A 22,768-nucleotide genomic window follows, 5' to 3' on the forward strand; every position below is an offset into this window, starting at 1 on the left:
CCAACTAGGGGAAACGCTCCTATAGTTGCGGTACGTTAGAAGCGTTAGGTTCCTATAGTTGTGTACGGAGTCTCCATACACAACTATAGGAACCTAACGCTTCTAACGTACCGCAACTATAGGAGCGTTTACCCTACGACATCAATTTCAAATATTCAAACCGACGTAGCTATAACAATAACACGAGTAACCTCAGCATCGTCAACAGACAGAATAACACCCACCTACTTCCACCGGATAAAGAACTTCTTGCGGTCGCGAAGGATCGGTTTTGCAGACCGCCGACTAATTATTGACCTCCAATTTCAAAGAGAAGAGATACTAAGCCCGTACCCGGTGAGCGTTGAACTGTTCATGGTAATAAACAAAGCATCTGATTTTCAAACATTCAAACATAGCATTGACGTTTTTACACTTGCTGTAAAAAAAAATTGTTAGAAATAAATGTAAAAAAATACAATTCTATATCGTTCATTAGAAAGCATGCTATTTTTCATGACACAATTTCTATAGGCCAGAAACCAGTTGAAAGATGTTATCAAATTAGAGACTTAGATGTTGTTGTCGATTCTGTCATTTGCTGATCACTACAAAAGCATTATTAAAAGTACGGGTTTATCAAACGATTTAATATGCACTTTAATGATCCTTACACAATCAAAGCACTGTACGTAGCATAAATATGTAAAGCCTATTCTTGAGTACTGTAGCGTAGTTTGGGCTCTATATTGGTCGGATCCATAACAGGAATCTCTAGAACTAAACATAAAAAAACATATTTTAAAAATTTCGGTATTAAACACCAAAAATTGTGTGTGTGTTTTTTTAAGAATGCCATTTGATTACCTATGGCTTGAAACAGATAATGTAATTCGAATCAAGTCTATAGGTTGTATCGTTAGAAACGTATCGTGTAAATTTCGACTCTGCGGCGCCCACCGTGTAAAAAAACCGCGTTTAAAAAACCGTGTGAAAAAAACTTGAGTATATATTTAGTTTCTGCTAGTTTTCAAATCCACTGTATAGATTTTTTTCAAATTTGATACCATGTATAAAATTGAATTTATTGTTATGCTTAAAGTGTCAAAATGTGTTCAATGGCGTTTTCAGAAAAATGTAATTTTGTACTGACTAACTTACAAATTCTATTAACTGATTAACTGACAAACGGGGATTTTTTGTCAGCGGAAAAGTGTTCACTACTTCACTATGAATTATTTTCACGCTCAAATGGCATCTCGCCGCTCTCATTAGCATGACAATAACCGGCAATAGGGAATTCAGTAGCGGAAAACAACAGCTCTTGCAAACCAAATTGTGCCATTTTCATGTGATTTTCCGCCAAGTATGAAAATCACACCACTACAATTATGCAAATTTAACAAGTTCTCCCATCGTGCCCCGCATTTCCCACACGCGCATTTAGTATCAAGTATCATTCTCAAACCGTTTTACGTTATTTTCTTTCATTCTACACGCCAACTGACTGCCTCGAAACTGGGTACCGCTGCTGTGGGACGACATTTGCTTCGGTTTCGTGTTGAAGGTGGTAAATACGAACCGGTTCTGATAGACAACGCATACAAAGTGGTGATGAAGCTGAGCATCAAGGTTGTGAGCGAGGCCGATTTCGGAACATACAAGTGTATCGCCAAAAATTCCCTCGGGGAAACCGACAGCGGTATCAAGCTCTACAGTAAGAACTGCTTCTCGATACCTCTATACGTAGGCTAGAGACCATGCCTTTCGGTTATTTTCTTTTTCTTTTTCTCAATCTGGCCGCCGCTAGTGTCCAATTTAGTTCCCATGTGCTTCTATGGCGGAAATAAGCGGAAGCACCTGTGTGACGGCAGCTTTTCCACACGTTTACCTAGTGTTATGTTTTGCCTTGTCTGTTCGATTTTATGGTAATCGCTGTTTTTCCGTTTCAGAGCTTCCAAAAAGTGCAATCAGCTCGGTGGAATTATACGAAGGACGAAGAAAAAGTAAGTATTGAAGCTGGTAATTTTCAGTTTAAATTGGAGTCTCTTGAATGTCATAAGTACGAACTAAAGATTGATGCATTATAATTATAGATTGTATGGTAGCTCATCTAGACACGCATTTTTGACCTATGAGTGAATATCAAGGATACGATTATGACGGTTATTGATCTAAAGCCAGGATACTCAACGGTGATTACTATGTGATCATCATAAATTTCATAAGCTAATGAAAAGCTAACCCTTATTCCGAAAAAAAAGACGCACTTCAAGACTATTAAACATTAGAAATAGAGTGCCATTAGTTTAAATGACACTGTTTCATGTGCTACATTTCGAGTTTCTACCATCAGTTCTATTCCGGTAGAGGAGTAGAATTTTAGGCATAGCGAGAAAATATAGTTGACATCGTGATTACAGCTTGCTGGTGACTTAATTATGAGGTTCCGGAAATTTTGATGATATTAGTTTTTATTGAGATTAATGAAGGCCTTCGACCAATGGATGGTGTTTAGTATAATTTACATTGTCCTTATGAAAACACATTTACATCGTTTAGATTATTACTCCTATGTTAAAAATATGTTCGGAACTTTTTTCTGGATCGTCTTGCAAAAATCCATCGATTATGTAGCACAAATTTCAACTTTTTTTTTTCATTGATTCCATGTAAATAGGGTCAATTTTAATATGACGTCAACTCTTGAGCGGGTTGAGGGGATCCAAAAATGTGTGACAGTACGTATAATATGTATGGAAAAGCGAGAAACAGGGGGGAGGGGTTTTAAAAAAGTCGAAAATCTTGTGGTTGTAATATTTGATTTGTCCCTACAAAGACAGTTAGATTAAAAACCATCCTTGAGCTCCAACTGACATTAATTTTACCCTTCATCAACCTTACCTGTAGTATTATGTTGTTATGCTGTAAACCAGTTCATACCCATATGTACTCCCTGGAACGGTATGGGATTCACTAATTAGTGCATTGCCACTAAAAACAACTCCTTACTCTCTCCTCTATTCTGGATCGGCCCGAGACCATGGTGAAGCGACTACTACGGAGGGTAGTGGGCTGTGCTCATACACTTGTCATATTCTCAGCGCTAGCTAGCGTTGCTAGATCGCTGCTGAATTCTGCAGTTCCGTCATAATTTGTGTAAAGCATACTGCTTTCGACTAGATGGTTCTGTACGCACTCAAGATTCGCATGGTCATGTGCCGGAACAAACTGTTCAACTTTACTTCAACGTCATTCAGCATGGTTTCCAGTGCTGCAACCCAGGCTAGACCTCCGTACCACAGTATCGACGTACTCTAGCCAGAAGACGCCTCTTGCTACTGCTCGGTTGATGACCATAACCGCCTTATTGTAGGCATAGTCGACGTGGCTGTTGCCGGTCGTCGATCATCATTTCCAGGTATTTTAGCATCTCCCCAGTTACCATCAAGCCAACGATCTCTACTTTTTTGGGCAGCTTGAGTGGCAGCACGCCATTGTTCATCCCGTTCCAGGGGGTTGGACGAAGGATAGAACCTTGTGGATCTCCCACTGTGATCCTAGTTGATGTCTGTCCTATGTTTGTCTCGTAAATCAGCACCCGATTCTGGAAGTAACTCCTCAGAATCCTGCACAGGTAGTAAGGGACCCAAATTATGTGTAGTGCTTCAACGATGGCCTCCCAGCTGGCACTATTGAATGCGTTCTTGACGTTTATCGTTATCACAGCGCAATATCGATTTCCATTCTGCTTCTGTCTGGACGACTTCTCGGCTCTCTCTCTCTCTCGACTATTGTCTGAATCGCATCCACCACCGATTTCCCGTTCCTGAATCCGAACTGCATCTTCGACAATCCATGCTTACTCTCCGTACATTTCGTCAGTTTGTTGAGGATAATCCTTTCCAAGAGTTTTCCGTGTGTATCCAGCAGACATATACTGCCGTTATACGCATAACTGTTCCATGTTCTATGTAATCCTTATGCACCGTGAGACTATTATGCGTATAACGGCAGTATAGGTCTATATGATGCTGGATTCCTCGGTGGTTTTACTGGCTTCAGCAGCAACACTAGCTTTTGTATCTTCGATTTGTCTGGGAAGTGACCGTCGTCCAGGCATTTCCGCAGCACCATCCTGAACATGTCCGGGAACGTCTGGATCACCGTTTTTTGCGCCACGTTGGATATTCCATACGGACAGACAGTGTTCGGAAAATCATTCTCAAATATCATTCATTGAGCCTCCCTGCGAGAATAAACTTGCGAACGAATGCGGCAAACAAAATTCACGCTTGAGATTCTCATGCATATTCACGCACTCACACTCACAACGCTGAAAAATAATTCCAGCTTTAAACTCATAAAAACCACTCAAACTTCAATTGATATCATGCCTATTCATGTTGTGTTAGTTTTCCAACCCCTGATGCACAAACAATAGTAATAACAATGAATATCGCCAAAATATAAAGCAATGCATTTTTGAACCTAAAAACTCTTCGGTGATTTTTGCGACGTTGAATTTTCCAAGGCAAAACTCATAGTATGTCATGTATGAGATTTGAGTTTTTGAGTTTTACCGAACACTGCGAACAGGGAACTTTCTTCACCTTCAATCCTTTCAATATTGCTACAAGTTCCTCGTTTGAGACTTGTATACCTTCGGCGCTGTCTCCCTCTTCCTCGCCGTATTGTGAAGGTGGCCAGTAATAGTCTCTCAATGATGAGCTTCAGCTTGTCTGAGCACATTTCAGCAGGTGTTGTTGGACCTCTGATCTTCTGCATCGCATCTCACTATGCGACACTTCAGGGGTTGACACGTCGTCACGCGTCTTGGTACGGCTTCGTTAATCAGTTTGATTTGCTCTGCTTTATCTCCCGCTTGGAACACCACCCTTCGCCACTCTCTGCTTGCCTTAATTCTTGCTCTTCCGCCAGTAGTCTGGGTTCCGCCTGTTCTTTGGCACAAGTTTGCTTGGCATGGTTTTGTCACAACGTTCGTTAACGTCCACGTTGAGGTCCGTGGGACCGCTGTATACGCTGTAAAGTTTTCGTCCTCCGTATTGCAACAAAAATCCGTTGGCCGATGCTATATCGGATCGCGTGATAGTCGCTATGAGTATGTCCCTTGCACACTTTCCAGTTCATGTTTGTCACCAGCGACGGACTGCAGAAAGTGACATCGACAATGGATTCCCAGTCGTCTATGCAAAAAGTGCTGATGGTGCGCTGCGTTGGTACATCTGGCCAAGCATTGAAGTATTCTGCGGTGACTACTGGACTTCGTCCTATCGTCTTTTCGGTATATTCATCCAACATCTGCTGGAACTGCTCTATCATCTATCTAGGGGGTGCGTTGCAACTGCATATGAAGATTCCCTTAATCTTGGCTATCACTAATCCTTCGTATAAGTTGCAACCACTTCTTGAATGGGGTATCTCCCTATAACTTGTATTGCAGCCATTCCTGCTCTATCCGTTACCCAGTTACCGTTATCGGGACGAAGTCGGTACGGCTTCACAATGTTTGCAACTTCACACTTTGTATCCGTTGTTGACTACCACAACAGTTGATGTGCAGTGTCGCTATGATTGAGGTTTGTTTGGGTTACCTCTATTACTTTTGGCTCGCCATTGCCTTTTTGAACGCTGGGAATTTGAAGTGTCTCGTCATATGGCCATTTCCTTCCTCCTTTTTGCAAAGCATGTACCTCGATTGCTTTGTGCAGTCTCTTGCGATGTGACCCTTCTCTCCGTATTTTCTGCACAGATTAGGTATGTCAGGTCCTTTACAGTTCTTCGTCTGGTGACCGAAGCCCATGCAATTAAAGGGTCTTTCCATTTGCGGGGTAGCCCGAGGAGTGGCTTTCAGCGAGCACACTGCCCACCAAACTTTTATTTCAATGACGTTTATATAAGGTCCGGGACAACACGCAGCTTGCTGGTGTTAGAAGCAAAAATATTGTAAACATTGCTGAGCACTCAACCCAAGCAACACGGCTTGTTATAAAGAAGTTGAAAATATTTTCCAATGATTTACGTGAATAATCAATAATACTTTAATATACATCATTTAATACATTTATACAACCTAAAAAGCTCAAGACACGGAGCTTATAAAACTAGATACTGGTCTTATAACATGTTTGGAAACATCATAAAAACCAGCGGCAAAAAAATTTGAGCATGGGATTCGAAACTGGTCCTTGGCGCGGTAGACTTATTACTTCCTAACTAGACTAACTCCGCTTAAGAAAAGTTTTATTATAGGGATCTGTCATGTTCTTGCCAATGGCATGATAATTATATTCTCGTGGAACACGCCTTTGATCCGTCACAAAGACGTTTTGTAAGCAGCAAAGCGTACATTCAATTGCCAGAGTGTTATTTAAAAGTATTTTCAACTCGTTATAACACGGGAAAAAAGCCGATTCCATTTTCATGAATAAAAATCATGAAATATAAAAAAAAAACTTGCCATCCCATGAAATTATAACAATGATTCATGATTTCGTTATGGAAATTCATGATTTCATAATGCAGCGGAATCATGACCGCTTCAAGCGTTACCTGGAAAACCGTGTTCACCTCACTACAAAGGTATCTCTTATACGCCTTTTGCCTTCCATCTGATACAATTACTGATAGTCTAGTGGTCAAAGCATGGGTTTAATGATCGTAAGATTCTTGGTTCGTTTCCAGTCTGATGCTTTATTTTATTTTTTTAAATGTTTTGGTTTAAAAAATAAAAGTTAAACTCATGAATTTAGTTCATGATTGGGTGCGCTACGCAAACAAAGCTCATGATATCATTAATATTATTCATGTTGTATTTTCATAACATGAAAATTCGCTATGTTCATGAAATCATGAGTTATTTTTCTCATTTCGGATTTTTGATTTGTTCCCGTGAAAACAACCTGCACCTTTTCAGTTGTATTAATTTATGAGATGTCATAAAAAAGTGTTTTCATCTTTCTTTATAACAAACCTCCGAAAACCTCATAAGAAACTGTAAATCACTAATTGAAGAGACAGTACGGCTCAATGGCGCCGTCAATGTCTACGTCAATCTGGAAAGTACAGAATCTCTTCAAGAATTTTATAAATTCAACTAAGATTGCACAGATAAAAATTCTAAATTTTAATTGTGATGTAAACATTCATTCACGTAAACTTGTATTTTATTTCACGCAACCGAGCAACTTGTAAACAATATTGTTTACAAAGATTGACTTTTGTATACAATATTTGCTACATTGCATGAAATGTGTCAGAACTTAACATTATATATAATGTAAACTTATATGATATGTGACGCTCCATTTATGTGCATCATATTGAACAGAAATTTACACTACTTTTTCGAACTGTGTGATTATGTATACGACAAGTTTAATCGTGGTATTAAAACAATAAGATGCACGTTTCAATAACATGTAAAGATAAAAGCAAAAGAAAACTATTTTGGAAAATGATGAAATCTAGGAAGTATGAAGAAAACCTCATATAAAACGTGGGACGTTTCTTGCATCACTTACAATACATTTATACAACAAACCGTTCTATTTCTTTTTCAAAAAGATGTTTTATGTGTTACTTGGGAAGTGACGACTTCACTCTACTACAACATTCCATACTGAGAACAGTGATATTGACGTCACTGCCAACAGAAGTTTCGTGTAAAAAGATAAACATTGCATAAGATACGAGCACCACTAAATATTTGCATATTTCTCTAACCTGTTGGCCCGGACCTTATAAAGGACCTTGCTGAAAAAATAAAATTGTTTTCACTTTACCCTTCAACAAGAGCTTGTTCGCTGCAGCCGTCGAACGTTGTATTGCTACCGTCTACGTGCCGCCGTACGCCTTCCTCATCCGGATTGTCATCGGTACATTGAAATGCACCTTCAACGCACATATCACCTCCTCTTATGTTGTGATCTCATCCAGTTCCTTCCACTCGACGACCGTCTCCTGGGAAAACGCTCTTGCGCTCGCCTCTTCGCCTAGCGACTTTTCGATAAGCGTCTTAAAAGCTGAGTTCTTGGTCATCTCGAAGAGCACCTCGCCGCTCTGGGTGCGCCTTGTTATTTCAATTTCCAGATAGGCTCTCACTTTCTGGATGAGATCTGCCTACGTATGCCCTTCCTTCACCTCAACAATCAGAGCATCGGCGCTACTCCACTCAAAACGAGGTCTGGGTTGCTTCTTATTCTGCTCTTCTTTCATCTTCACTTTCTTCTTCTTGTCTTCATTCAGTTTATTCCGCTTCTACTTAGGATTTTCAACAGTACGCCATCCACTGCTTTCACCTTGCTCCTTTTTTCATTTTTGGTTTTTCAACTCCTCTTTCTCTCTTGGAGTTTCCCTTCTCTTTTCTATGAGCGTAACTTTGGCGTCTCCTGTGCTGCCATCAGCATTGCTTTGTCCTTAGCAACCATCAGAGCTTTTTCGTCATTTTCAGCTCTCGTTCTCAGCGCATCCTGTTCACGTTTGGCAGATTTGATGCCCGTCACTAGTTGCATGATCCTAGTGAGGACGTTGTTCTTATCCTTGGTGAAGTCATACACAGATAAAAATTCTGAATTTTAATAGTGATGTAAACATTCATTTACGTAAACTTGTATTTCATTTCACGGAACCGAGCAACTTGTAAACAATGTTGTTTACAACAATGGGCTTTTGTATACAATATTTGCTACATGACATGAAAAGTCTCAGAACTTTACATGATATATAATGTAAACTTATATGATATGTGACGCTCCATTTATGTACATCATACTGAACAGAAATTTACACTACTTTTTCGAACTGTGTACAGTTCGTTGATCCTCCTTCTTGGGGTGTACTACTGCTGGATTTCGATATGTTAGCTCTCTGTGGATTACTTGCTGTTCTCCTTAGGGCTTGCTACCGCTGAAACTCGCTGTGGCCACCAGGTGACAATTAACTCCTTCACGCCCTTCATTTTTTTTTTAGTTTTTATGTTGTTTTCCACTCTGTTAGATCCCCCCTCAGGGCCGCTATCTAAACTCGTTGTACGTAGTCACCTAATGTGATCCAATGGCTATATATGCAGGCAAGAATGCTACACAGTTCGAAAAAGTAGTGTAAATTTCTGTTCAATATGATGCACATAAATGGAGCGTCACATATCATATAAGTTTACATTATATATCATGTAAAGTTCTGACACATTTCATGCAATGTAGCAAATATTGTATACTAAAGTCCATCTTTGTAAGCAATATTGTTTACAAGTTGCTCGGTTGCGTGAAATAAAATACAAGTTTACGTGAATGAATGTTTACATCACAATTAAAATTTAGAATTTTTATCTGTGTAGGGTTGTCCCGGTCCTTCATAGGGACTGAGTTCAGAGCCAGATCGGCGCAAGTCAGGAGTGTTACATCTGAGTCTACTTTGGCGACGAGTTTCTAACGTACACGGAGGCCTGCCAAGGTTTTATTGAGACAGGGGTGGCCCATTCGAAATTTCAAGAGGATGTCACCCTTCATTACTCAGGGAGCAAGCACGACTGTCAGCCTGTCCAAGTAGCACACATATGTCACCAAAGGTTGCAGCAGCTTTATTGTGACCTAAATGAGTCACATGGATTCCTCAACCGGTTTGTGACATGAGTACTGCTAGAGTATAGCGTCTTATTCCATCCATTGTAACAGGTCGTGTACATTATGCCATGCCGTGCCCAGTATGCCGGGTCCAATATGCTGTATTTAGAATCTTACTGACGTCGATCCTAATGTGTCGGTTGGTACTCCTGGTATTCCTGCTGGTAGACGAAGTATTTCCTCTATCGCCGTGCTGTGGTAAGGGGCTGTTCATTAACTACACAGACAGTATTTTCGAGTGCTTGACCCCCTCTACCGCTGCGTAGACAATGGTTCATACACAATTTTTTTAAATTTGTATGGGTCGTGGATAATTATCAACCCTCCTTAACAGCCCCTTACCCAAGTAACAATTTTGGTTTTATGAGGGTTCTGTAGACCATGAATTGGACTTGTAGAACGCTTTAAAACCTTGATAAAACTTGCATCGTTATTTGGGTACCATGCCAGTGTTCGCGTCGCACCTTCTCACTTTGCTATTGTCGGAAGGACAACATTACCACCCAGATATGTGTTCCTTTGATTATTGAAAAATCCTGTTCCCCTAATTTGAAGTAGTCAAGACTAGGAATCGATGGTAGATCTTACATCCCGTAACGTACCACGAAAAGGTGATCTACCCACGTTACGGGGCTACTCACCTGGTTCCACCTATCACTATTTCTTGGCTGTCTTTCAACCAATTGAGCTGGTTTTACTAAGTTGTGATTGACACTAATCATATACAAAAAAAATCATCGTAATTGATTGCAGGACACCCGAGATATATGAAAGGACTACTGTATATGTAAACACACTTCCCCCCAAGCAATTGAGCCGATTTGGCGTAGCTCCCTCCTCCCAGAGTTGGAATGGATAATTGTTCGCACAAATAGCTTATTTGTTGATAACTTTGCACTCACTTGACGAAACATGATTTTTCTTGAAGCAATTGATAAAAAGAGTTCATATACCTAGGTACGGAAATCACAGTAGAATTACATTTGGGTGAAAATCTGTTCTCATATGCGCGTCACAAAATCGAAAAGAGAAACAATTGCTGCACTTTTCAGACTTTCAATGGAAGATACTCATTGGTGTGAATTCAAATGCTGGAATTTAACTAACGTAAATCATGGCTTCGGCATCAATTGACTGTTTTCGGCAACCAAAATGTATACGTTAATGTCGCTGTATTTTATCACCAAAATATTTCACTGTGTGTACCTAAGCCTTTCAGCTTCAGTCAGATTACATTTTTACCACTGAGCAAACCTGTTATATCAGGTTTTTCTTCAAACGAAGCATACACACTACAAAATACGCCTGATTTCAAGTTACCGATAATAGAACAGCTGGTTAACACGCATTTCAAATGGAAAGGTTGCAGAATAAAAAGAGGCTGCCGGCAATAGTCACACTTACCTCAGAAGTTTGGAGCGTTGTAAACACGTTTTCAAACCGTTTTGAACAATTCTGTCGCAAACAAAAGAGCAATTTGTGTACATAAATTAGCATGCCAACCCTGCCTCCCCTACCCTTAAAATTCATAATTAAAGCATGGTGTTTCTTTCAAGTTTACTCAATTAAATATGGGTTGATATTCAATTTGTAGCTGGAATTTTTGCGCAATCCACAGTAAATATATTATATTTTGTAGCAAAGTTTGAACTTTTCTAAATATACCATAATCCAAAAAACTAAATCACAAACATATATTATTTACTTTAAGATTCAATATAACAAACTTAAAACTGTGTCATAAATATCATAAGATTTTTCTTTACTATCCTTATCCTAACCGATAGAATCAAAACCAAATAACAGAAAGCTTTAGTATTGAAGTATCCTACAATTATGGGTTATTATATTTTCCTCGAGGCATGTTTGAAATTTGTGTTGCGTGTTTTGCAATCAAAGCACCATTACTATTTTGCTCGTTTGGACTCATATCCTTACAGCGGAACAATCAACAGAAAGGGTTATAGCACCGACCGGCCGGCTGCTCAAATTACTGTCCAGAAATTCAAACGACACGTAAATCATTCCTTGATCTCTAACTGCTTTCGTGGCGTCAGAAATAATTTGATGATTTCTGTTTATTTTAAATTGCCCAGCTCAAACACAGCAGGAACAGGAATGGCATAACGACACCTCCATCCACCCGGTCTTCTTAACCTAGGGACTCAGTCTCAGGCGAATTAGACTCCTGCCGTCCGCTTTGACTTTATCGCTCTCATCTTTACCGGCAATCATGCCGGACCAATAAAACGTTTATCCACCCGCGAGGCGGCAAAAGACCCACAATGTCTACAAGCACTCACTCAATACCTATGCCGTTGTGGCTCGCAACCCCAGTAAGTTGAACTTTGCGCTTGTGAGTAAGAAGGTATACGCTACCGTAGGGTTTCTATTTTCAACACTGCGAGAAATCGATGATATTAAAATTTCAAAGTTTTATGTATATAAGAGAAATCGGAGTCGGTTATGACACAAACTATAGATCCTTGCTTTGAGTTTTGCAATTTCAATTAGTGCTGGAGTAAAATTATCTTTAGATCCTGACCAAAGCAACGGTGTTCAGCTTATTGAAACGACACATTCTACCAGGATGTAATAACGTTTTCCCCTGATTTTTTAACGGTTTTTATTCTGTAAGTGAATTAATTAAAAATAACCCTCATATAGGGGAAATGCAGGTAATGTCGGCCTTAGTGTCCCTAATTTGGGCCCATACATAAATTCAGCAATCAACTAAATTTTCAATAGCAACCAAAAATATCAATTAGTAACGTCCCAATAACGCGTTCATCTAGATAAAATTGATAAATAGCAGACTTTTAGCGATGGGCCCAAATTAGGGACATGTATGCCGACATTACCTACATTTCCCCTATGTGCGATAAATTGCCTTTAGGAATTGTCCAAGAGTTTATGATTAGAGTAGCTAAAATGATTTGGTGAGCGACTATGGTGCGTGACGTTACAACGTTTTGCTCTTCTCAACTACCCTACTCAGCAAATGCTCACCAAAACGTTTTTAAGAATTCAATTAAGAAACTCTCAATCAACTTTTGTAGGAAATTTAACACGCTTTCCTAATCTGCAATAATATTTAGGGGCTACTTTTATGTACTATTTCAGATACAGTACAAAAACTGTCAAAAAATAGGCCCAACACGTTATAACTTCACGTAGAATGTCTCAAAAGGACGATTTTGCTGAAAATTCACATTCATGGTTTTCAACACTTACATATTGAGATTTTTATAATATAAAAACGTTAATTGACAGAATAGCACAACATATACTCTCACAAATTAGTCCCATTTAAGTCAACCCTCGGAATATTAATACATATTGTATTTGCGTGTAAGAAATTTATTACAATGCATGTTAGTTCCCATCTATATTCCGAAGCAAGGAAAGAGCATTGGAGAAAGCACAGGTCTGATAAATGCAACATTCGTGGTTCGAGTCCCCCCAATAGGCACTTTTTTTTCGGCATAATTAATTTCACTCACTAATTCACTCCATATTTTCCTTTCTCGATTTTCTTACATTGTACTGCAGCTCGATATATTGCATCCTCGGTTCATTCGGTCTCCACTAAATTCTTCTGATAAATCCCACATAATTGTAAGCGAATCTTACATCCCCCCGTTGGGTGTACTTCAATAGTCACACGAATATATCAATCTTTATTGGAAAAAATAATAATACAAAAACACCAAACCAAGTGAGTGAGATTTAGCATTCATATTACTATTGAAGAAAAAAATAAAATAACTAATTATTCAAACTACATGTATTTCAAGAAACGTAGCTTATTGCCACTTGCTCAAACTACTGTCCACACATGTAAAACTTTGTATGCTGATGTTGCGAGTGTTTTGCTGGCTCTCAACTTGGTGTTCTACATGTGCTTCCACAGTTATTAATGAAGAACTTTCTATGCAAACCAATGCATGAAATTTTATATTGTGTAGTAAGCACAATGATACTCTATGTTCAGGGAAGTCGAGAAAATTTCCATCCCGAAAGATTTCCTCGATCGGTCCTGGAATCAAATCCGCCACCTCTGACATGGAAGAAGATTGTTAAAAGAGCCGATGTTATTTAATGTGAAACATTTTTTTTTTATTTTTATTATAGAGATTTTTAGCCATAGGCTAGTTCATCTCTTAAAACAATGTGAAACAACGTTATGAAAAAATGAAAATGTTTTATTGCTTTTTTTGTTTCGCATTTAAACTAGGTTAATTTGTAGCTTGTTCGGGATGAGACTGGCTTTAGATGACTTTGGCTTGAGAGGTATGAATATTAACTACTTTGCTGTGGTCGTCCCCCAATGGTTGCGAATTGTTATATTATTCATCCAAAATGAACATTTTAGTAAAGTTTGTTTTAATCTATGACTGCCTCTTAATATTAAATTATAATCCTTATTATTAAATCCTATAATATAAAAAAAAATAGTCTCATAGCAATATGCGAGCGTTTCACGGTACACAAAATTTCAAATGGCAGAAACTCAGAGTCAACAATTGGATTCCTAGATTTCAGCAGCATTTAATGACACGCACCACAACAAAGCTTGTTACATTGCTGCTAACAATCCGTCGCCGTTGGGCTCATTACCGACCAAGACCTTTGGCACCCACCAGCGCAGCGCAGCGTGGCACATCGAGCATATGTACCTATGTTTGGTTTGGTTGGTGGGGCTGCAAATTGGAAGGATGCCATGCAAAAGGCATCCAACTCGACCCCGGGGAGTTGTTTACGAATGTAAGCAAAACAAAGCAGGAAACAACAGGAAAACGTGGACGTGTGGATTATTACGGTCTGTAGGTGCTAGGCAAATCAGAATACGTTTTTACGTGCCCGTCTTGTTTCTTTCCCATGGATGGGTGAACTATGAATTCGAAACGAAGGAGCACGAATGATTGTATGTGTATATATAAAGAATTAGAGTGAAGTAAAAAGAACCTTTGTGACCTGTGAAGTCGTAAAAAATGTGTAAAGCCGTCCCTAATGAGTATTATTACACAAAATATTGTTTTCCATGACAAATGTCAAGTAGGAACGTGTAAGATTAAGAATGTTGAACGTGACTGGCGCTATACCTATTCAATACATAATTCAACCAACAAGATCATAAGATGAACCCATTGCCTACTTGAACATGCTGATCCGCAAACCAATTATGTTTTACAAGTAGAAAGCCAGACCACATTGCACACCAACTTCAAAACTAGTCGACTATTTGATTTGACTATGTAGCATTCAACTACACACAACCGGGGGATGTAAGATTCACTTACAATTATGTGGGATTCATCTTCGGAGGATGTTAGTGGAGACCGCATGAACGAAGGATGCGGTATACCGAGCTGCGGTCCAATGCAAGAAAATGGAGTAGGAAATTTTTTGGAGTGTACTAGTGATTGAAAATAATCGACGATATTACACAAATAGTAAAAAAAATGATTTCGGTTTGGTACTCGAAGAGTTGAATATATGTTGACTAGTAAAATACCACAAACAGGTTTATTTTATTTAAAGTAACGAGCAAAAGGGAGAGAATTTTCTTTGTTACCAAATGTATTTCTTACGGTGTAAGATATCAATTTCACAATCGAAAAGCTGATAGTTTTTTTTCAATTTTGGATACCGTGAAAGTGAGAATACAATATTTGACTGCTTGCTATGGATTAGCTTTATCATACATCCCACCGAAAATGTAAGATTTGCTTACAATTATAAGGGATTCATCATCGCAGTATGTAAGCGGAAACCGCATGAACGGAGGATGCGATATACCGAGCTTAGCAATGAAAATTTAGAATGAAAAATTTGACTTGTATTAGTGAGTGAAATGAATCATGTCAAAAAACTAAATAGAAAAAAAAGTTGCTGACAGGACTCGAACCATGAACGTTATGATTGTCAGACCTGTGTTTCCTCCACTGCTCTCTTAAAAGCAAATAAAAGCGCTTATTTCTTCTAATACTGGATTTCGTATGCTTTAACTGCTGAACATAAATTGAAGAGAATCGTGACAAGTGTGTGCGTCGTTCTACAATGTTCTAAATAAAAAGCTTGCTGGTATAGCCGAAAGCGTAGACAAAACACGAAATAAAAAACGCAAAAAACCATTACATGGTTTGCTGCAATGGATGATAGGAAATGCAACTAATATTGAATGCCATACATTTTTGGTTTACGTGTACTATTCAGTTCTTGCGAAATCTATATAGGGTGATGTACATATTATGTCACGCTCTAAGGGGGGAGGGGGTTTTTTATGATTTTGTTACAAGCAATGCATTAGGTATAGGTAAAACGTCACGAAAGAGGGGAGTTAAGTTTTCATCAATTTAGCGTGACATAATAAATGGATCGCCTCTTGCAGCCCCTCTAAACACGGCTTCTATCCCAAACGATCTGAGGACAGTAACTTTTGATACCGTGAACCACGATATTCTCCATTCCAAGCTACTTCAACTTGGAGACTTCAGCATGGTATATAATTGCCTTTGTTATTATTTAAGCAATAGACAACTCTATATGTGAAAATATAATCAACAGTATATAGTGCCTTAAATCCTTGCTCTGGTATACTACAAGATAGTAACTTGGGTCCTTTGTTATTCGTACTGTTTTATAATGACGTGTCGATTTGCTTAACTAATGGTGCAATACTCATCTGTGCAGACAATTTAAAAATTTACCTTGAGCTGATTGCAGGCAACTCCAAGATTTATTGGATCGTTTCACTTATTGGTGCTCCTCACGATTCCTTAAAGTGAGTAGATGTAAATGTTCTATCATCTCGCATCGGCGGTGCAAAAACCCAGTTCTGATTGAAATGCAGAAAAGAATGATAGCGGTAGGGGTATGCTTCAAATATTTTCTCTTGTTTTTTTTTTGCTGCATCGCTTTATATTCCTATAGATCATTCCAATGCTTCTGATGCCGTTGCCATCATTGTTCATAGATGTATAAAACATCAAATTCTTTCTTCATTTGAAACCAAAGTTTTTGAAACTTTGGGAGTATCTGCCAAAACAAAATTTGGTTAACTTACGTTTATAGCTGCTAATTTGCCATTTGAATGCGGAGGAATTTTCTTAAGAATGACCTTCGGAAACTTACCCGTCATAGGTCTAAACTCTTCATTATTTGAGATTCCAATGTAAAACACCGCTCATGAAATAATGCTCAAAGCAATTCCAATGGTAATATTCTGTTTGATGATTGTTCTGCTGTTTTTTACACTATTCAATATCCAAACATCCCAACATGCTTTTCAGCAAGAAATCCCTCAACAATTGATTTGGTCTAAATTTCGTGTTCACGTAATTGAACAAGTTCTTGGGACATGATTTGACTTCAATTTCGAACTTTTGCTGTATTGAGTTCATTGCATATGTTGTGATAGTTCTGCAAATTCTCAGATTTTTTTTCCTTTTTGTATAATTTATACACATTTTGTTTTCTGTTCTCAAAATGTTTCAGTTGCGGGTTAAACCACACTGGTGATTTACTGATATGAATCCTACTTCTTTTTTAACTGGATCAGTTTCAGAAATTAAGTTCTTCATAATTGCATGAAATTAGTCAACTTCAGTGTTGGCATTTCATTCAAAACTTATTACATGCTGCCAATTAATTTTACTTAGTAATCCAGTACTTGTTTGGTAATCCAGTACTTTTTCGTATTCTCAGCCACTGGGGGAGGAAGTATTATGTATAAAAATTTAATATCTAATAGATGTGTGGTATACTTCATTTTTCCATAATGGAGATAATGATATACCCACACAGAATTTCTCATATGTCATATTAGTTTACGGTAAATATCGTGTACATTTATGAGTATTTTCATGAAATATTTCATATTTTATTTAAAAATGACCATTTTTGTATGCAAAATTTCTTGCAGTTGCTAGTTTGCGTGAAAAGACATACTAGCATGGATGTTTACAGTAATATGTAAAATGCTCATTCAGCGCTTAAAAAAGGAGGAAAAATTTTGATCAAAAAGCTCAAAAACTTGATAAGAAATTCGAAAGTTCTCACAATTTCAGTTTGGGTGAATATTTTTGATGATTCCTGGGGGATTGATGTGCACGAAGTATGATCTATAACTAAAAAGCTTCAAAATATGAAAGCTCCACAGCGGCGCCGGTGGTGTAGTGTTAAGCGTGATTGCCTCTCACCCCAGCAGGCCTGGGTTCAATCCCAGTCGGCACCGCTGGGATGTTCTGAGGCATAACATCCTGCCTTCGGAAGGGAAGTAAAGCCGTTGGTCCCCGGTTCATGAGTTGTGATGGGTCGATAGGTAAGGTCCAGGTGTGAAACATGAATTTCTGTCTGTCTGTCTGTCTGTCTATCTGTCTGTCTGACCCTTATAGACCCGGAAAGTACTGAACCCATCGGCGTGAAAAATTTTTATGCAGAGGTTTTTGGGGCAGGGAAAAGTTCTTATGGTGGTTCAAGACCCCTCCCCCTCTGTAAAAGGGGGGCTCCCATACAAATGAAACAGAAATTACTGCATAAATCGAGAACTAATCAAGCAAATGGAACCAAATTTGGTATGTGCAGGTCATAGGGGGTAGCCCCTTAGATAAGAGGAGGGGGGGGGACTGCGTACAATATAGCATCCTTTTTGTTAATTGGCGCATAAACTCAAGCTAATATTGAATCCCGAGCAACACTCAGCTATTATATATATATGTAAGAAGGTAGGGTTTAGAGTTGAGAGAATAACGAAAAAGTAACTTTATGAATTGATTAAATCTTACAATGCACACACGCGAGGCACTTCGTGCTACGGTTTGGTAATAACTGTTTTTTTTTCACAAGTTTGGCCGAGGGGCTACCCGATCGTCCCACACAGCCTTTCCTGGCACTACTTCCGACCCGGAAGTGTCCACGGCTTGAAACAATCAGCAGCAGATGATGTCTTCTTAGGCCCTTCGGTTTCGTCGTCGAATTTTCGCACTTCGTAACGATCATTGGGAAGCACATTAATGATCTTGTATGGTCAAAAAAAACTTTGGCTTCACCTTCTGACCGATACCAAACTGGGTTTTCGGTATCGCCACCATATCTCCAACTTGATACTTTGCAGCTGGCTTCCTGCGTAGGTTGTAATATTTTCGATTCTCGTCTAGCATTATCTGGATACTCCTTTGTGCCGGCTTCATCAGCTCCTCTCTTTCCTCCTCAAAGATTCCTTGCAATTCCTTTTGCAGCATTTCATGTAAAATCTGGTCCTCTTTGGTCCGCATTTTCACGCCGGTCAGCAATTGGAAGGGTGCCAGCTTTTATTCAAGCATTTCTGAACGTCAGAAACTTGCTTGAACCACTCTTCAGGTATATCTACGGACATCTTGGTAATCATTGGAATAATGATCCGATAAATTCGTTCAACTTGTCCATTGCCACGGGGCACACCAGTGGCGATCTTGTGTAACTCGATGTTCTCAGCTTCGCAGAATTTGGCAAATAATCCTGATGTGAAAGCCGCTCCTCGATCGGGTTACCGAAGGTGTCGGTAATAGCTCGTAGTTTCTTCACGGCTTCTTCAGCGGTTGTTGACGTCGTTGGAAATAGCCATACAAACTTGGAAAAGGCGTCGATGACCGCCAAGATATAGTTGTACGCGTTTCTGGTCGACGGCATCGGACCCAGATGATCGACATGAAAGGTGTCCAACGGAATATCACCCTTCGGGATTAGCTGTAACTCTCCTTTAGGTTTTCCTTTTTTCTTTTCGCCAACGATGCAGGCGACACATGTGGCAATGCAGTGCTTGATCTTCTCTTCCAGTCCTGGTATGAAATAATCCGCGTCGATCCTTTCCTTCATCTTCTTGACACCAAAATGTCTTCATTCATGAGCCGAATGGATTATCTCCACTTCCATAGACTCCGGAACGTAGATTCGCCTCGATTCGCCATCACCTTTGTACAGTGTAGTTACAGTAGACCATTACACCATTACACCAACACACGCTTCAACACTTTTAGTCCTTCTTCATTTTCGGACGGAATGATAAAATTGTCCACAAATGACATAATCGTTCCATCATTTATCAATATTTTAAATACCGTGACAACGAATCGACCGAACGCGTTACCACTGGTACATAACCCGAAAGGAGCACGAAGAAACTCGTATTGCCCGCAACTCGTTACGAAAGCGGTATATTTACGACTGTTCTCATCAACAGGGACATGAAAGTACGAATTTTTCAGGTCGAGCGTCGTGTAAACACGGACTTCCGACAACTGATCAATTTGCTCCTCTACGTTTGGCATTGGATACTTGTCACGCACAACCTTATTGTTTATCTCACGGTTCGATACAAACACGGTACGACCCGTATTTCTTCGGAACTACCACAACTGGACTCGCGTATTCACTTTTGGATGGCTGTATTACACCACTTTCAATCCATTCACCAACCTTCTTCTTCACCACTTCTTTTTCCAGCTGGGCCAACCGTCGTGGGTTTTCACAAACGACATCATTATCCTTCAAATTAATCTTTGCAGCGACCACTGAATCTTTCGGCATATAGTTCTCAACTATTTCGACAACTTCTTCACGATACTGGTACGGAACCGTTATTTCATTTTCACTGACGAACTCTTCAACGCGACGGATCCACTTGGCTTCACACAGTTCCGCTTCTTCGGGTTTCGCTGAATATTTCTTCACCCGCGCACCGTCGGGTGTGATCGATTAGTCAACACCATTCAGAAAATCCATTCCGATCAGTAGCTGCATGTCAATCGCGTCCACCGGTACAACGTAAAAATGCACATCTTCGTCTTCAATGACGGCGTTGAGAATTGTTTCCCCGCAAACAACATTCACCTCTCCGCCGTATCCACGTACTTTCATTGTCGACTTTTCCATACGTGCACCGATTCGTGACAAATCGATCCACAAATCTTTACGGACCAACGATATTTCACTCCCGGTATCGATAATCGCGGAAAATTCGCAGCCGAACAACTTCGGTCCGTCGCTCTTCTGTGGACACTCGGTCGCAACGTGGGAAACATCACCGCAATTGAAACAATGCTTCTTCACTTCAGATTTGCTGCTCTGCTTCGTCGACTCCAGCTTTGACGTTCTTTCTTCCTACCGCCGCAATCGTCCAACTTCGGCTTTTGCTCGGTTTTTTTCTGCACGGTCTCGAAGTTGAGCAATTTTTCCTTTAATTCTCCGTATAACACGGATCGATAAAACTCATCGTCCGTTATGCCATCTACGATGTATTCACACACACTTGGTTCATCGAGATCGATCGCAAGGGCAATTCGTTGCATTTCGTAAATGTAATCTCGTGTCGATTTTGTCGGCTTCTTCTTGCGGCCGGCCAACGTACGGTGGACATCGCTTGCTCGCATGAAAGGGGAAAATTCACGAATGAGGGCATCCTTCAACTTCGAGAACGATGTTAAACCACGCTGAGAAAAGAAGAATCGCCGTGCTGTGCCAACCAACTTCTTTTGGCTCATAATCATCATCTGCTCGTCGTTCCAGTAAGCCGTTTTCGACATAGCCTCGAGCTGGTTCATCCACATTCTCACGTTTTTACCCTCATCGGCTCCGAAAGTTTCGATGCTGTCTTCAACATCCCGAAACGAGTACGGCCGTTGCTCCGGCGATGTGAATCTGGTTCGCAGTTCCATTCATCTTCGTATGCGGCGTAAAGAACTTCGTTTCATCGTCTTAGCATAGAGGTAACTCTAAGACTAGTAGGTCCCGAAGAAACGTGCTCAACTTTTTGGCTCAGCTCTGGTACTATCTTCGGTCCCAAGCTAATCAATTCACCCCTCGAAACATAGGAGAAACCATGAACCCCTCATTTTATCTGTCAAACTTTCATAGCGAATCAAAACAAACATTGCGTAGTACTAGAATTTCGACTAGAATGGGGTACGTTAATCGTTTGCTTGGGACCAATAGGCTAGTCAAGTAGTGAGGCAATTTAAAATCGTTAGTTTCGTATTGATTGTTGGTCTTAGTGCTTGTCGTCGACGTCATCTGTATTTCGACCATCATCGTTTTCGCCTTCGGAATCCTCTTAATGCTGACTGCTGCTATCCTTCATCTCGTCGTTGATGACAGAGACAGCATCGACGTCTGCCTCATCGGCCTACTCTTGCTCGTTTGCAGTCATCGTCATGTCATGATTGATGATTCGCTTTGCCATAGTCTTTTTATTGCCGGCAGTCGGCAATCCTCGTTTTTCGTACTCGCGCATGATTCCGATCTTCGTGAGCATTTCACACAAATCTGCGATCTGTTCTGCCATCTTGAAACGTCCAAATTGGGTCGTTTTAATTGTGATTAATTTTATCGATAATAAATCACATCGCGTACACTGTCTCAACAACTCTCCTTCCCGGACGAGCCCCCATGTAAGAAGGATGGGTTTAGAGTTGAGAGAATAACGAAAAAGTAACTTTATTAACTGATTAAATCTTACAACGCGCACACGCGAGGCACTTCGTGCTGCGGCTTGGTAATAACTGATTTTTTCACAAGTTTGGCCGAGAGGCTACCCAATCGTTCAGTTGTGTAGAGGTAAGCGCGGTTACCTCTGCTGGGTTCAATCCCAGTCGGCACCACCGGGATGTTCTGAGGGAAGTAAAGCCGTTGGTCCCCGGTTCATGAGTTGATGGGTCGGTAGGTAGGGTCCAGGTGTGGAAGATGCCTCTCTGGCGTCGGTAGCATTGGTGCTCAACACGGAAAACAAGATCGACGGAAAACAAATCAAGAAAAAAAAAAACGCAAGACTTGCGATGAGCGGCAGTATATTATTGATTCACAATAATTGTTATCCGACGCTATGATACTCAGTTGTAGGTCTGTTGGCTTTCAAACCCACGTTTTCCATATTCAGCTTATTTTTACATGTGGTTTTGATAGCTTTCTATTGCTCTTTATACTTTTAGATAAATCCCGAAAAGGTCACACGTTTCACGAAACAAACGACGTTGTCGAAGATGGCACGGAAAGCACAAGCAAACGGAAAGGTATGAGTCCTGAAAAACTCCAATCTAATAAGATCGTTTTATCGCAAACTTGTGATACAAGTTGCATGTTGTATAATTACTGCCTTTTTTCTTTTCATT

The 22,768-nt window shown here is 39.9% G+C and overlaps 1 protein-coding gene across 1 annotated transcript in view; it reads left to right on the forward strand.

The window, feature by feature from the left end:
* Positions 1 to 22,768, forward strand: part of DIP-eta (Dpr-interacting protein eta) — a 127,429-nt gene that overhangs the window by 104,037 nt on the left and 624 nt on the right. Inside the window, exons 8-10 of the mRNA XM_065222574.1 lie at positions 1,547 to 1,696; positions 1,932 to 1,985; positions 22,589 to 22,669. Of these exons, the coding sequence (XP_065078646.1) occupies positions 1,547 to 1,696; positions 1,932 to 1,985; positions 22,589 to 22,669 (285 nt within the window). The remainder of the gene's footprint in view (positions 1 to 1,546; positions 1,697 to 1,931; positions 1,986 to 22,588; positions 22,670 to 22,768) is intronic.

This window comes from Ochlerotatus camptorhynchus, unplaced genomic scaffold, assembly GCF_037179485.1.
Source record: "Ochlerotatus camptorhynchus isolate MF236.1 unplaced genomic scaffold, CSIRO-AGI_Acam_v1.1 ptg000176l, whole genome shotgun sequence".
In the NCBI taxonomy this organism is placed as follows: domain Eukaryota; kingdom Metazoa; phylum Arthropoda; class Insecta; order Diptera; family Culicidae; genus Ochlerotatus; species Ochlerotatus camptorhynchus.